Source organism: Canis lupus, chromosome 30 (assembly GCF_048164855.1).
Source record: "Canis lupus baileyi chromosome 30, mCanLup2.hap1, whole genome shotgun sequence".
Lineage (NCBI taxonomy): Eukaryota > Metazoa > Chordata > Mammalia > Carnivora > Canidae > Canis > Canis lupus.
The window spans coordinates 40,512,083-40,527,537 of NC_132867.1; the positions used below are offsets into that span (position 1 = coordinate 40,512,083).

General features: G+C 47.9%; 1 protein-coding gene across 2 annotated transcripts; it reads left to right on the top strand.

Moving 5' to 3' along the window:
- Window positions 1–1,145: 1,145 nt before the first annotated feature.
- On the top strand, window positions 1,146–13,789 carry NDUFV3 (NADH:ubiquinone oxidoreductase subunit V3). Of its 2 annotated transcripts, XM_072807102.1 has the most exons (4): window positions 1,146–1,290; window positions 3,010–3,130; window positions 10,160–11,293; window positions 13,570–13,789. In XM_072807102.1, exons 1-4 carry the CDS (start codon window positions 1,243–1,245, stop codon window positions 13,719–13,721), a joined length of 1,455 nt encoding a protein of 484 aa, XP_072663203.1. In that variant the 5' UTR covers window positions 1,146–1,242; the 3' UTR covers window positions 13,722–13,789. The 2 variants fall into 2 exon arrangements, with proteins under 2 accessions (XP_072663203.1, XP_072663204.1); XM_072807103.1 differs by lacking the exon at window positions 10,160–11,293.
- The last annotated feature ends 1,666 nt before the right edge of the window (window positions 13,790–15,455 follow it).

Here is a 15,455-nt window from a genome sequence, read left to right on the forward strand (position 1 = left end):
CTTTGCCATAGTCAACCTTCACACACTCCTGTTGCTTCTTTGAAAACCACCAACAGGGCTCCCCACCACTCAGCAAGTCTCTTCTTCCCCAGGGTTCCCACCACCAGATGTGCCCTCTCCTGTCCACCACTCTGGCTGGTGACCACTCTGGTCCCAAAGGCGTTGGCCTTCTCATTGTATTCCCGAGGCTGACCATTTCAGCTACCTTGAGCTGAATGTGCTGGCTGCTGGTGGGAGGAAATTAGGGCTCCGGCCCCCGTGAGGGGTGTGATGTGGACCTTCCCAATTCCAGGCCAACTTCCCCACGTGGCAGCTGTGGCTTTGCACCTTCAAGGTGCTCAGTCACCTTTGAAAGAAGCAGGCTGCACAAACACGAGTGTGAGCTTTCCACTGGAGACACGGGAGTGAATTGGGCTTGAGCAAAGAGTAATTCTGTTATCATGGTGATCCCTTCTCTTGCAGAGACAAAGGAGGATCCCTTTGTCACTGTGATGGTGAGACCTCAGGTGGTCCCTCTGCTCGGGGACCTCGGGTGGCTGGTGGCAGGCCTGGTGGCAGGCCGCAGGGCATTGGCAGGGCTCCAGGGTCCCCTCTGGAAGGGTGTCTGCGCATGTACGCCGCCTGGATGGAGTGGAGTCAGAGGTGGGGGCCGGGGGCCGGTGGGGGCCGGGAGCTCGGCTACCTGCCTGCACTGCCAGCCATGCACGTTCAGGTAAAGTAAAGCGTGCATCTCTGACCCTCCGAGCTCCGGCCCTGGTGCAGTCCCGGGCCCGGAGCGCGCCCAGGGTCCCGCCCCAGGCTGCAGACTGCGTGCACATCGCCGGACCGGGTGGGACCGGGCGCCGCGGGGCTCCGAGCCCAGCACACACGGCTCGGGGGCAGAACCAGGGCTGCCGGGCGCAGGGACACGAGCACACGCTGCACCCCGCCTCCAAGACCGCGACCCCGCAGGAGCGCTCGGCGGCCGCGCTGGCTCCGCCCATCCCATCCCCGCCCCGGCCCGCCGGTGATTGGCAGCTCCGCCCGGGGGCGTGGCCTGAGGCGCCGCGAGGGGTGCCGGGATGCGCCGGCAGCCTCCAGCCCTCGGCCCCGCCCCGTCCCGCCCCTCTGCCTGCCTGTGATTGGTGCTCTCGGCGCAGGGGGCGGGCCCGCGGCCCGTGGTGCGCGCGCTGTGGTGACGTCAGTCCGGGTGCGACCGCAGCCGGGCCAGGCCCTGGTGCGGGCGTCCCCGGTGTCACCGTCATGGCGGCGTCGCTTCTGCTGCGGGAAGGACGGTCCGCGGCGCTGAAGGTAAAGGGGAGCCCGTGTAGGGCCGGGGCGTGGCGGCCTCTCCAGCCGTCCCGGTGGGCGGTCGGCCCGCATGCGGGGCGCAGGAGAGGGCGCGGGGCGGAGGGGCGGGCCTGGGCCGGGCCACGGCCCCTTGGAGGAGGACCCCGGTCACCTGGGGAGCCCGGGGCGTGCGGGGCGGGGCCGGGCCGGGCCGCGGGCAGGTGCGAGGGCTCCCAGGTGTCAGGGGCGCCAACCACGGCGTCTGCACCTCTCGTGTAGGCCGGGAGGGGGAGGCAGGAGGGCTGACCTGGTCGCCTCCCCGGCAGCCCCGGGGAAGCCCGCTTACCTGACCCCATCCGTCTGTGAAAACAGGAAGGGAGGGCTTTCCTCTAACCCGGAGGGAAAAAACGTAAAGCCGTTTCACTGTATTTAAATTTTTAGATGTCTCTCGCTGCAAAAGCACCAACTCTTCATTGCAAAGTGGAGTATAGACGTCGGAGGGGGGGGGGGTCTATTTCAGTTAGTCCTTGAAACACTTGGTTCTGGGGCACCTGGGGGCTCAGTGGTGGAGCATCTGGCTTTGGCTCAGATCGTGACCCCGGGGTCCTGGGATCGAGTCCTGCATCGGGCTCCCTGTAGGGAGCCTGCTTCCCTTTTTTTTTTTTTTTTTTTTTTTTTAAGATTTTATTTATTTATTCATGAGAGACACAGGCAGAGGGAGAAGCAGGCTCCATGCAGGGAGCCCGACGTGGGACTCGATCCCAGGACTCCAGGATCACGCCCTGGACTGAAGGCAGCGCCAAACCGCTGGGCCACCAGGGCTGCCCAGGAGCCTGCTTCTCCCTCTAAGTCTCTGCTTCTGTGTGTGTCTCATGAATCAATGAATAAAACCTTTAAGAAAGAAAAAAAAACAAACAAACCTGATTCCAAATGGTTGTTTGAGCTTTCATGTATACACAGAGGCATGCACTTGCAGTCATAAACGTAGAAAACACATTTTCCTCTTTGCATATAAAGGAGAGGCCCCTCTGCTGTATCTATATCCAGCTTCTAGAAGTGCCCAGCAGGTAATAGCTGTTAGTAAATACATGCTCGGTGAGTTATCAGTGATAGTTTGTTTTCCAATTATGATTTTTTTTTTAAGATTTTATTTATTCATTCATGAGAGACACAGAGAGAGAGGCAGAGGCATAGGCAGAGGGAGAAGCAGGCTCCATGCGGGGAGCCCGACGTAGGATTCATCCCGGGTCTCCAGGATCACGCCCTGGGCTGAAGGCGACGCTAAACCGCTGAGCCACCCGGGCTGCGCCCAATTATGATATATTGTAAACAGTTTGGGAGTAATCATTATTTATCCACATCATTGTTAACAACCAGATAGTATTTCTTCTACTTAGCTTTGTAAGTACAGGAAAACATTTTACAAAAAGAATCGGTATTGTGTTGGCTAACAGGTAATCGGGGACGACAAAAAAGTGTGCACGGGAGAAGCTGTTTTGACGTTTTCCTGGAGTTACATAGCTAATAGTGACTGTCCTGTGGTTATCTTTCTTGCAGCTCCTTTTTTTTGTTTTGTTTTGTTTTTGTTTTTTTTTTTTGTATTTTCGCAAATTTCTGTAATACACGTTATGGAAATGGTGATAACAATATACCATTTGGATGCACGTAGTATTTCTATGTTGTAATGGATCCTAAGTGATGTTACCCTAAAATGTCCATATTTGTTCATTCTTCTGTCAGATTATGCTCCTCGAAGCACGAGTATTTCGAGGACTTGCTTCCACGGTTTCTCTCTGTGCAGAATCAGGGAAGAGCGAAAAGGGACTGCCACCAAATCCCAAGAAGCAAAGTCCACCAAAAAGTAAGATTTTAATGATAGTCATAAGGGAAAGATAATGCAAAATAAATAAGTCTGTTTTCCAAGCATGAAAAGTTTTACTGACCACATAATTTGATTCATCTCCAGCAGTGTCCAGATTATAATCAGAAATAAAATCCATGCAGATTTTAGACCAAACACATCAGTAACGAAACAGTCTTTGACTCGGTGTTTAGCCCCAAACCAGTTTTGTCTGTTTTCTAAGTGCCTTACTCTAACACATAGCAAGGGGATACAGAGGGCAAAGGCTGGGGTGCGTAGATCGCCCTAGTATCGTACTGTAGCCCACACTCCCATGGTAGCTCTGAACCCCATCTTGCTTCCCCCAACTGTGGCTTTTCTCATTGTCTCTGAAACTCACATGTGGCCTCCCGGGCTCTGGTTGGCCATAGCCCAGGGTTGTAGGCATCCTCTTATGACAGTAGAGAGGGAGTTAGGGCAGGCACCATTTTCCATTACAACTCACTTTGATGCAGCATGATATCTGATCTGTGTCCAGCTCTTTCCATAGTCATTTTGACTGTTATTGCTGTTTTTTACTTTTTTTCCTCCTAAATACCAATGTAGCATATCCTCACGGAAAGAGAATAGAAAATGCAACAGTATATTTTTAAATACTTCTCTTGTGGGAATTTTATTTTCTACTCCCGATTCCTTACTAATGACTGATTTACAGGGGTGCCTGGCTGGCTCAGTCAGAGGAACACATGACTCTCAGTCTCAGGGTTTAGTTCGAGCCCCATGTTGCGAGTAGAGATTGCTTAAAAATGAAATCTTAAAAAAGAAAAAAAGTGAAGATGTATATGTACAGTCTCTGCAAACCTTGATTTTCATATGTGGTTCAGAATGGTAAGTTGAATTTATCTTATTTTCATCAATATCATTTCCTCTGTTTGAATATTTAAATATTTAAAAATACTTAGATATTTTTTTGTTTTGTCGCTTCTTGGTGTGCACACAAAAGCACTGGTAGGTTTCAGAATATTGGCCCATTGTGGATTGCTGGCCCCCGACTGCCTTTCATGCCCTAAGCACATCATTGCTGGAGGCCTGAATTCAGCTCAGTTTAATTCTGTTTGACTCAGAATGTTCTGTTCTGTGTAACTCAGTCTGTATTGGCCTCACTTTTATTTCTTTTTAAGATTTATTTATTCATTCATGAGATATACAGAGAGAGAGGCAGAGACACAGGCAGAGGGAGAAGCAGGCTCCCTGCAGGAGCCCCATGTGGGACTTGATCCCAGGACCCCAGCATCACAGTCTAAGCTAAAGGCAGATGCTCAGCCACTGAGCCGCCCAGGTGTCCCTTGCCTCACTTTTAAATCCAGTGTTCTGTCTCTCTCTTCCTCATGTTTTTAAATAGAGATCTTAAAAATTAGGACTCTTTTTTTTTTTTTTTTTTTAAAGAGCCACAGTACCTTGATCACTCCTAAAAAATGTTTACAACCAGACTGTCAGTTCAGTTCTGTATTATGCCCGGCACATTTTTGACATTCTTTCAGTGTTTACTGCTGATTGGCTGCATCTCATCACTAATGTTCTCGCTGCGTTTGGTGAATTTTTAGTCTTGTCTCTGCAATCCTACATCATAGATTTATGAAACTGGACTAGTGGCTACGTGAGTGGAATAGGGCACTTGGTCATGTGACAGTTTTGGGTGCAGGCATGAGACAGGAACACTGACCTGGGAGTTGGCCTTGGGCCTGTGTAGTTTCTGCCCCTGGAAACCAGTTCCTCCCTGCCTGAGCAGGGCCGGCATGAGATGTGTGTCTGTGTCGTGTCCACCATAGAGTGCTTTCAGGTAGGAAGACAGAATGCTGAACCATACTGTTTTTAAGACATATTGCATTTGTGCCTCATCATTTCAAAATAATTACAATCCCTGTATAAAGAGAAAGAGGGGCGCCTGGGTGGCTCAGTGGTTGAGCGTCTGCCTTTAGCTCAGGTCGTGATCCCGGAGTCCTGGGATCAAGTCCCACATCGGGGTCCCTGCAGGGATTCTGCTCCTCCCGCTGCCTGTGTCTTTGCCTCTCTGTGTGTCTCTCATGAATAACTAAATCTCCCCCCCACAAAAAAAAAAAAGAAAAGAAAGAATACTTCTAAATTGACATGTATGCAGGCCTCAGACTGGTTAAGTGTCGGACGCTGAAATGCCTTTTGCCTGCTAGTGGCACATTGTCAGGTCAACCGCTGTCAACTCTCAGGGGCTTTAGAAGCTCAAGTGGAAGCTTGCACACAGGGTGCTAAGCACTCACCCGTGTGCTCACATCTCTAGTCAGTGCCTGCCTTAGAGGCAGGACCCCAAGGTTACAGAACACCTGCCTTCTGCCCTCCAGAGCTCCAGCTTCTGGTAGCACGTGCTTCCTTCCTGAGGATAGCCCCCAGTGCAGAAACCAGAATCCAGGGTCTCTTTGTAGCCCCCCCTCCTGCAGAAGCGCCTGACTCCCCTACTTTTTTTTTTTAAGATTTTTTAAAAATTTATTTATTAATGAGAGAGAGAGAGAGAAAGGGAGGCAGAGGGAGAAGCAGGCTCGATGCAGGGAGCCCGACATGAGACTCGATCCTGGGACTCCAGGATTAGGCCCTGGGCGGAAGGCAGGCGGCGCTAAACCCCTGAGCCACCACTGAGCCGCCCCTCCCCCCCTCCCCAGGCTCCCCTGGCTCCCCTACCTCCCCTACTTTGATGTTACTTTGAATCTAGGCACTAGGCTGTTTTGCAACAATCAGTACTAAATCATTGACTAACTCCAGTGTTGCTTTTTAAAGAATCTGTCAAGAAGCCAAAGTTAATTATCCATTTCCAGTCCTTACTTCAGCTTGAAAAGTGAGAAATCTCTGGAAATAGGGATTTGTTGTATTTAATTCTAACCAACAGTGCGAGGCACTGTTCCAAGCACTCCATATATTATCTTATCTGGTCCTCAGAACTCCGTGAGTGGATACTATTAGTAACCCTGCATTATGGATGAGAAAGTAGAGGGAGGAGATCCATGAGCTGCCTGAGGTCACACATAGGTCAGTAGTGGAGCGAGACGTGAACCCCAGCAGTGAGGCCCCACCATCTGTACTTTTAATCACTGTACTGTCTTGCCTCTGGAAAAAAAATCTTGATTCTCGTGTATTCATTAAAAAAAACAACACTTTATAGTTCTGTACATGTAAAAAAAAAGTTTTAGCATGTAAAAGTTGAGTATTCTTTCATGTCGTCAAAATATTCCTTTGTTTTGGAGTGTGCTTTGTTTCCAAGATTAGTTTTGTGACCCAGTGACAGGATATGAAAGAATTCTAAGATAGCTAATCTATTTCAAACACCAATACATCATTTTTGCTTTGATAGGGAGGCCGCTAGGGATGCACTGGTGGCTCAGTAGGTAGACCACACGACTCTTGATATCAGGGTCATGAGTTTGAGCCCCACTTTGGGTGTAGAGATTACTTAAAATCTTTTTTTTTTTTAAGATTTTATTTATTTATTCATGAGAGACAGAGAGAGAGAGAGAGAGAGAGAGAGAGGCAGAGATACAGGCAGAAGGAGAAGCAGGCTCCATGCAGGGGGCCTGATGTGAGACACAATCCCTTGTCTCCAGGATTAGGCCCTGGGCTGAAGGCGGCACTAAACCACTGAGCCACCCAGGCTGCCCACTTAAAATCTTTAAAAAAGAAAATAAATAAATAAAAGCTTTAATCAGGAGACCACTAAAAACTTGAAGGTCATGCCCTCACTTTTCAACTGAGCTGAAAAGATTTGGGATGTGGAAGTTGTTTTGAGAAGAAATAGAGAAGCAGTAAGACTTGTCCCGGTGCTGTTACTGGTATTCATAGCCCTTAATTGTGTGTAGGCTGGTATGGTCATTTGTATGGTCTCTGACAGAGTAGAAACAGTCCAGGAAAGTCTTCGACTTGTGCAGTGTGATGTGCCTCCTCGGTTGACTTAACTTAGGTAGTGTGGTGTTTTCATATACTTGTTTTTCAAGGAAGGTCAGCATCAAACTAAAACATAGAGTATATGGGCATCCTGCCTCAAGGTGAAAGTAAGGGACCTCATGAAAACAGACCGGTAAGGTCATAAAGGGAAAGCCATTGTTCCTCTGCATGATGAGCCTGTTTTCACGGTGACGACATTCTGCTCTGCACGGTTGAATGCAGACGTGATCTGCACCCTGGCACTCTGGAACAGCAGTTACTAGCGGCAGCTCCAGATCATTGTGGCAGCTTCCTTCTGAGTCACAAGAGGACACTGGGCCCCTGCTGCAGTGGGTCAGAAATTGGCTCTCATTAAAAATTAGCAAAATGCATCAGTCAGAGAAAGAAATAAAACAGAGGAGCACAGAGGAGGGAGGGAAAAATAAAACAGGATAAAATCAGAGAGGGAGACAAAGCCTAAGAACCTTAGGAAACAGAGAGGGTTGTTGGAGGGCAGGGGCTGGGGGGATGGGGTAGCTGGGTGATGAGCATCAAGGAGGGCACGTGATGTCATGAACACTGGGTGTTATATAAGACCAATGAATCACTGACCTCTACCTCTGAAACCAATGACACATTATATGTTAATTAATAGAGTTTAAATAATATTTTGAAATTTTTTAAAAAAGCATTACTATGTTTTAGTCTATTAGCCTTTCTGTGGAACTCTTCAGTAATTTAGCATGAATAAAAGAAACCTTAAAACATTCTTATTACGTATTACAGAAATTTTCTTTTCAAACAGAATTTCTAAATGATACCACTGTTAATCCCATTTGAAATTTTCTTTCCTTTTTTTTTTATTAAAGATTTTATTTATTTATTCTTAAGAGAGAGTGTGTGTGTGTGTGTGTGTGTGTGTGTGTGTGTGTGTCAGAGACACAGGCAGAGGGAGAAGCAGACTCCATGGTGGGAGCCCGACATGGGACTCAATCCTGGGTCTCCAGGAGATCCCTGGGTGGCGCAGCGGTTTAGTGCCTGCCTTTGGCCCAGGGCACGATCCTGGAGACCCGGGATCGAGTCCCACATCGGGCTCCTGGTGCATGGAGCCTGCTTCTCCCTCTGCCTGTGTCTCTGCCTCTCTCTCTCTCTCTCTCTCTCTCTCTCTCTGTGACTATCATAAATAAATTAAAAAAAAAAAAAAATCCTGGGTCTCCAGGATCACGCCCCGGGCCAAGGCAGGTGCCAAACCGCTGATTCACCTGGGTTGCCCTTCTTTTCATTTTTAATAGATAAAAATCAACCTATAATGTAGTTTTGGTAACTTATTTGCAATTTAAAAAATCTCCACAGCACTGTTTTTTTTTCTTAATATTTTATTTATTTATTCATGAGAGACACAGAGAGGCAGAGGTAGAAACCAGCTCCACACAGGGAGCCTGATGTGGGACTTGATCCCAGGTCTCCAGGATCATGCCTGGACCAAAGACAGCGCTAAACCACTGAGCCACCTGGGCTGCCCTCCACAGCACTTTTTGGAAGATTCAGGCATTGTAATTTTTGTATTCAAAGCAGCATATATAAGATATGCCTATTTTAACTTAACTTTTCATTCTCGGAAAATTCTGACCCCACATAAACATGGATGAATGATACAGGTGAGCAGGCAGGCTAGGAGGTTGTGGGGGCCACTAGGGATTTCTGAGCTGATTTAGGTACAGCTGAGAGAAAGTTCAGTACATGTACACTCTTTTCCTCTTTTTTTTTTTTTTTTAAGATTTTATTTAAGAGACAGCAAGAGAGAGCCCAAGTGAGAAGAGGGAGAAGAAGCAGGCTCCCCACAATTCCCAGACTCTGAGATTATGACCTGAGCCATAGGCAGAGGCTTAACCTGGGTGACACCCAGGTGCCCCCCCTTTGTCCCATTTTTAGGTTTAACATGATCCTAGAGCTCTGTGTGAGTTCTGAGAGTTAGCTGCCTCGGCACCTGCTCCGCATTTAGAATGCAGATTCTGGACTGGCATGTAGCCACGGAATCACATGGCATGGAGGAGGTACTACTGCTCCTGCTGATGGTGCTGGTGGAGATGGAGGTGAAGGTGGTGGTGGAGGTTGGTGGGGTTGGTGATGGAGGTAGTAGTGGAGGGGGTGGTCGAGATGGTGGAAGTGGTAGAGAGATGGGTGGGGGTGGAACTGGGGGTAATAGGTGTGATCCTGGGGGTCCTGGGATCAAGCCCTGAGTCTGACTCCCTGCTCAATGGGGAATTTCCTTCTCCCTCTGACTCTGGCCCTACCCCTGCTCATGTTTGCTCACTCTGCTTTTCCCTCAAACAAAATATTTTTGAAAAATAATAATTGAGTCTAAAAAAAATGCAAGGTTTTATATTAGTACTCTTCTCCCCTCCCCCCATTTTAAAACCTGTTGTTTCCAGTGATAGACACATCAAGTTATTTTAGAATTTTTTGGTCATTAAACTTTTCTCTGGCTAAAGAAGCCCCCAGATGACTTGTGATTTTGAAGGACTTCTCCTCCACTCAGGGCATGTTCATTTGTATGACATCATCCCCACTCAGTGATCCCTAGCACTCACACATGTATGTGCACACTCAGATACAAATGAGGCTCTTGTCCCTGCTCTGCTTTGCCGTTTTGTTCATAAGGTTAAGGTTCATCCAGTATGAATGACTTTCTTAATCTTTGAAGATCTTTGTAAAGATTTAAGAAATTACGATTTGTAAAATGTATCATAGTCATTTAGAAATCTCTTTATAGCCTAACTGTTTGAAACTTGGATGAAATCGTTTAAAAATTATCAAAGAAGCCCTCATTGTCAAAAGTGGAGACAAGTTTGTTACTTCTGTTGGTAAAAATCCCTGTTTTTTAAATATTTTGGCTGCAAAGAAAAACATCTGCATTTCTTACTGTTGTCTGTCATGTGGCTTGGCTTTGACCTACAAGTGCATTCCCAGGAAACATTTCTTAGGATGAGTACATTGAAGATTTTATAATAACAAGTTGTTAGTAATAAAATGTCTGTGAGTTACTGATGAATTTAGATTGTTTTGTAAAATATTGAAAATAATATTCCTCTTTATGCCATTTCCTAGATGTAGTGGAACGAAAGGAGAGGGGCAGGCTACTCGCCACCCCAACCGCAGCCGAATTGTCTAAAAACTTGTCTTCACCCAATTCTTACCCGTCAATTGTGAATCGAGGCAGGGTGGTAGCTAGTCCTAGCACCAGTCCCGATGATAGCATGCCATTCACAGATGAAGGGCTTCCAGAGTTTTTATCAAGAAAGACTTTGGTAGAGTTTCCTCAAAAAGTTCTGCCTCCATTCAGAAAACAGGGTTCGGATTCAAAAGTTCCTCAGGAGAGCAAAGGAAGGACAAATGATTCATCATCATCTTCGTCATCTTCAACATCTTCGTCCAGCTCCTCCAGTTCAGACTCCTCCTCGGATTCAGAGTCTGACGAGGAGGGTGATGCCTCCAAGGTTGATCCTCAGATGATGAGCAGGGGCAAAGAAGGGCTTCCAACACCACAGGCCCCCCGTTCCCCTGAAAGTAGAGCCTCCAAAATTGCAACAGCAGCAAGAGAGAAGATCCGGTCACAGCAAATGCAGCCAGATCTCAGCCCTTCAGAGAGGCCCCGTCAGGCAAAGAAGAAAGGGCCCACCGTGAAGCCATCAGAGGACAGAAAAGATGCTAAACCAAAAGCTACAACCCCCAAGTTACAAGCAGATAAAGAGATTGTGAAGCAAAATATAAAGGAAAAACAAATGGAGAAAATACTTAGATCAAGTGAAAAAGATCAAGAAAGCCAAAAGCCACTTGAAGTTAAAAAAACTTTCCCTGACCCCACAAAGTCAGGATTGTCTACACAGCCAGATGTCAGCCCAGCAGCTGGGCAATCGACAGAAAGAACCAAAGAGGCAGGACAGCTGCAAGCATCTCCTGATTCCAGAGAAAGACATTTTGAAAAGCAAGTACTGGAAGGTGACAGGGAGGTGGCATTTCCCCTACCCGACAAGGAAAATGCAGGGAAGCAGGTAACGGGAGGAGTCTTGGAGGCTAAAGAGGAGATTTTGGAAGGTCAGACGCCACTGCAACATCCAAAGCCAGTTCCTGCCCCTGATGCAGGTGTGTTCAAGCAGAAGACCACAGGTCTGGAGCCTGAGGGGAAGGACGGGACGGCTGAAGACGCGATGCCAGGCCTGCAAGAGCAGGACAACACACCGGGTATACCTTCCCTTGTGCCCTCTTGAGAACCTCCTTTCCTGTGCGGGTGGCGGGCCTCTGGAGGCCCCTGCAGGGTGAAGACATGCTCCAGTTAGTCAGACCCCGCAGGAGAAGTCTGCCCCCTTCCACGGCCGTAATTGTGATGACACACAGCCTAGGCACAGCCCCGGGGCCCTGGATGTTTCCTCTGCACTGGAAGCGTGTGCCCTGGGCACTCCCCACCAGCCCACAACCAGTGCCGTTTCTGCCCTCGGGCAGTTCACATCCTCACCCTTAGCCTCGGAGGCTGTCCTCGGAGGCTGTCCACGTGTCCGTTTGGTGAACTTGCAGAGCCTCCTCTTGGCGGAAGGGGTCCTGTGTAACCCCAGAGGCCGTGCTTACCCCCACTGGGAGGGTCTTCTGGGCGGCTACACTGAGCAGTGCTCTTAGATTCCTCGGGTCCAAGGGGACATCCACATGTTAGGAGAGAGACCAGTCAGTGACACAGGGACAGCCAGGAGCAGCTTCAGTCTTCTTTCCACTGGATGACATTTCCTTCTCTGGTTTCCCCAAAATACACAATGGGTGGCTTTGTTTTTCTATACTGAATTTTTATGAAGGGCTACTTCGCGGTCATAAACGTTTAGTGTTTTATTCCTACTATGCTACCGTCTGGCGGTGCCCTGAAGTTTAGAAATGGTGTGTGCTGTAGGTGGGCGGTGGCCAGGCAGTAAGGGAGGGCTCTGGGTTCAGAGCCTGGCTCCGCAGAATATCTGTAAAATGCATTACTAACAAACCCAGCCCCTTCCTGTTGGCTCTGTAGTCCTCCTGAAGCCTCCCCTTGCCTGATTTCCACTACGTGCTAATTGTTGTTACTGGTTGTGTTATGTGGACAGAATTTGTGTTTCCTTCCCTCCGTTTTCTCCCTCTTTCATTAATATGCAAAGTGCCTGCAGTTTCCAGACTGGTCAAGAACCCAAGAACCGCATTTCCTGAGCCTACTGTTGCACTCATCCTGCCATAAATTGGAGAGGAATACCTAAACCTTTAGGACGACGACAGGGTCCACATTGCAAACCATTTTGAAAACAATTTGCTTCTAATTTTTCACGGGTGTGTTCTTTTTCCCACATTCCTTGTGCCTTTTGGAGGCTACAACCACCACCGCCCTGGAGCACAGCCCACGTGTGGGTGTCCCGAAGCAGTCGTCCTAGCTCCTGCCACCTGGCTTCTTGTCCCCTGACGGGATTGATTTTCATATGAGTTTTCTGAACCCACATTTCCCTTCAGTAACCACGCTCCCTGTATTTGCTTTGAAGATGTGCCTACACCATGGGGAGTCTCTGCTCGTTGAGATTGGAAAGGTGTCAGCTCTGAATAAGACATCATTTTTGTTTACTACAACTAAACACATGAAAAACAAAGCTTTGATATGAATTCAAGTAGGGGCACTATTTAGGTTATTTTTTGTGTAGCTCAAGTAGGAGTTGAGAGAGCCCCGATGGCAGAAGCCCAGGATCAGTAGGCACTTCACCCCGCCCTCCACCTGCCGCCCCACATGCCGCACCTCCCATCCCCTTACGCTGCATGTGACGTGGCAGGAGAGCGATATTTCTTTTGCTTCAACCACACACTTTTTTTTTTTTAACCACACACTTTTAGTTCTTCGACTACCATTCTTTTTCACGTAAAGAAATAAAATCTAGTTTGTATATTTTAGTCTGAATCTAAAGCATACGAACAACTTTTTCAGAAAAAGTTGAAAACTATACACCTTGTTTCCATTTCCCCTTAAGTTGGTATTAATGTTATTAAAACAGGGTCTAATTTTCTTGTACCCAGAGACCTAGTAGAAGGCTCACTTAAGCTTCTGCTTTTGAAAATTGTTTTCTATAAGTGGTTTATTTCTATTATAAGACAGATTTCTAATAGATCAGGTTTTTTTCCTGTATCTTTAAGTGGCCTGAAAGTCCCTCCATAATTGTTATAGGCATTTTCAAAATTCTGCAAAGTACAGGATCTAGAAGTGTATGAAGTAAGGTGTTAAGACATCTCGTAAAAACCATCATGTTGCTCCCACTGTTAAGGCTTTGTGTTTCAGAATCCATTTTCAGCTAATTCCTTTATTTTGCTTCTGAAGATCCTGTTGCTTTCACGGGCTTTTCTTTTCTAATTAGACAGTTTATTATTTCAGGCAGATTGTATGTGACAGATGCTAGATGCTCGGGTGTCTGTGAGCTGAGCCCTGCAGAGGTGCTTCCTGTCCCGTGTTCTCACGGCCTTGCTTTTCCCCACAGAGCCTGCTCAAGCCGAGCCATTCGACAACACCACGTACAGGAACCTCCAGCACCACGACTACACCCCGTACACCTTCTTAGACCTCAACCTGGACCTGTCCAAGTACCGGATGCCTCAGCCCTCTTCGGGTCGGGAGTCGCCTCGCCACTGAGCTCTCCCCTTGAGAGAGTAAACCTATCGGTGTCTGGGCTACAGAAATAAAATCCGCTCCAGCCATGAGGCCTGACATGTATAATCAGTGTCCCTTTTACGGGAAACGGTGAATTAGTTAACACCCATTTAGAAACATCTGTGCACAAGGGATTTTTCTCCTGTGAGCCAGAACCTCAGAAAATTCTAGGCACTTTCCATCACTGTGATCCCACTATGTCGAGTCCCTGGTCAGTTTAATGTTAGTCTCCCTTACCAGCTAAGTGTTAATAAATGTAATAATAACTTCTAATTTGGTAGAACACATTCTCGATAAAGCGAAAGTAGGAGTTTTACTGATTTTAACTATGGTACTGCAAAAGAATTGTAACATTAAGTTCTAGCACTTTGAACAGAATCCTTTTGTTCACTTGAATTCAGGATTAGATGTAAACTCAGGGAAGTTTTCAGCAGTGGGATTAGGGAGCCGTGGAAGTTTTGTAGGGCCCAGCAGAGCAGCACTGTTTCCAGATGGCCATGGTGGACTCTGCGCTGTTTTAGCTACAGTTTCTGGGTTGGCTGAGTAACCTTCCAACACTCATGATAACGTTACTCACGCGCCTGGGGGCATAAGTGGTGTGAACAGGCTCAAGTGTGTGTTGGGGGGTGTCTCTGTGCTAGCACCCTGTGGGGACGAAATAACCGATTCCTTGGAGGACGTAACAAGTCGAGGTGACGTTACTCCCCATCGCACAAGTGAAGATGGAAGCTGGGGCCATTGGTTAGGGTAGCGCCGCTCAGTTTGGCGGGGAAGGCCGCCCACAAATCCGTGTCCTTTTCATGGTTTGCTTTGTTCTCCCACGGCCCCTGTTTATGGGCCCAAAAGCCTGGGCCTTCTCTCACTACATTTGGAATCCAGTCCCTGGCCTCAGTATGGTGTATTTGTCATTATGGTTCGTGTTTCTGTAATCCTGCGTTGCTTACATTGAGTTAGAGCGCCGAGATTGAACACTACTACTGTGATCATCTGCCTCGGGTTTTTTTTTTTTTTTTTTAAATTTTTTTTTTAACTTTTATTTATTTATGATAGTCACAGAGAGAGAGAGAGAGGCAGAGACACAGGCAGAGGGAGAAGCAGGCTCCATGCACTGGGAGCCCGACGTGGGATTCGATCCCGGGTCTCCAGGATCGTGCCCCGGGCCAAAGGCAGGCGCCAAACCGCTGCGCCACCCAGGGATCCCTGCCTCGGGTTTTATTACCTCCTAGAGGCTTAGCACCTCGGTGAGATTCTCCTTGTCACATTTTTATTATTATTATTATTATTATAAAAGTCCTAAAACCACATTGCCCAAAAGAAAGGAAATGAGAAATACAACTGTGCCAACCCCACCGTGACTAACCTGTCCCATGCCTGCCCGGTGCTGGGGCTGCGGATGGATGGTGCCCTTGGCAGTTTTCTATCCTGCTGGGTGTTTCTGTGTAATAGCCAGCTTCATGAACTAACCACGAGATCCATGTGGCATGTGGGGTTCGCGGGGTGGGGTGGCGTAGGGTGGAGTGCAGAGCTGCGGTGGGTTTCCTCCGACTGCTCCTGCCATGGGGTCCTGCAACTCTGGAGCGAACAAGAAGTACAAGTATATTTCCATGTGTGTGAAGCTTTTCCCTGGGAACCAGGCCTATTAGATTATCTTCCAGTCTCCAGGAGTTGGCTCCCTCTCCTCTGTCCCCCAGGAAGGCTTGAAAGCGGCCACAAGGG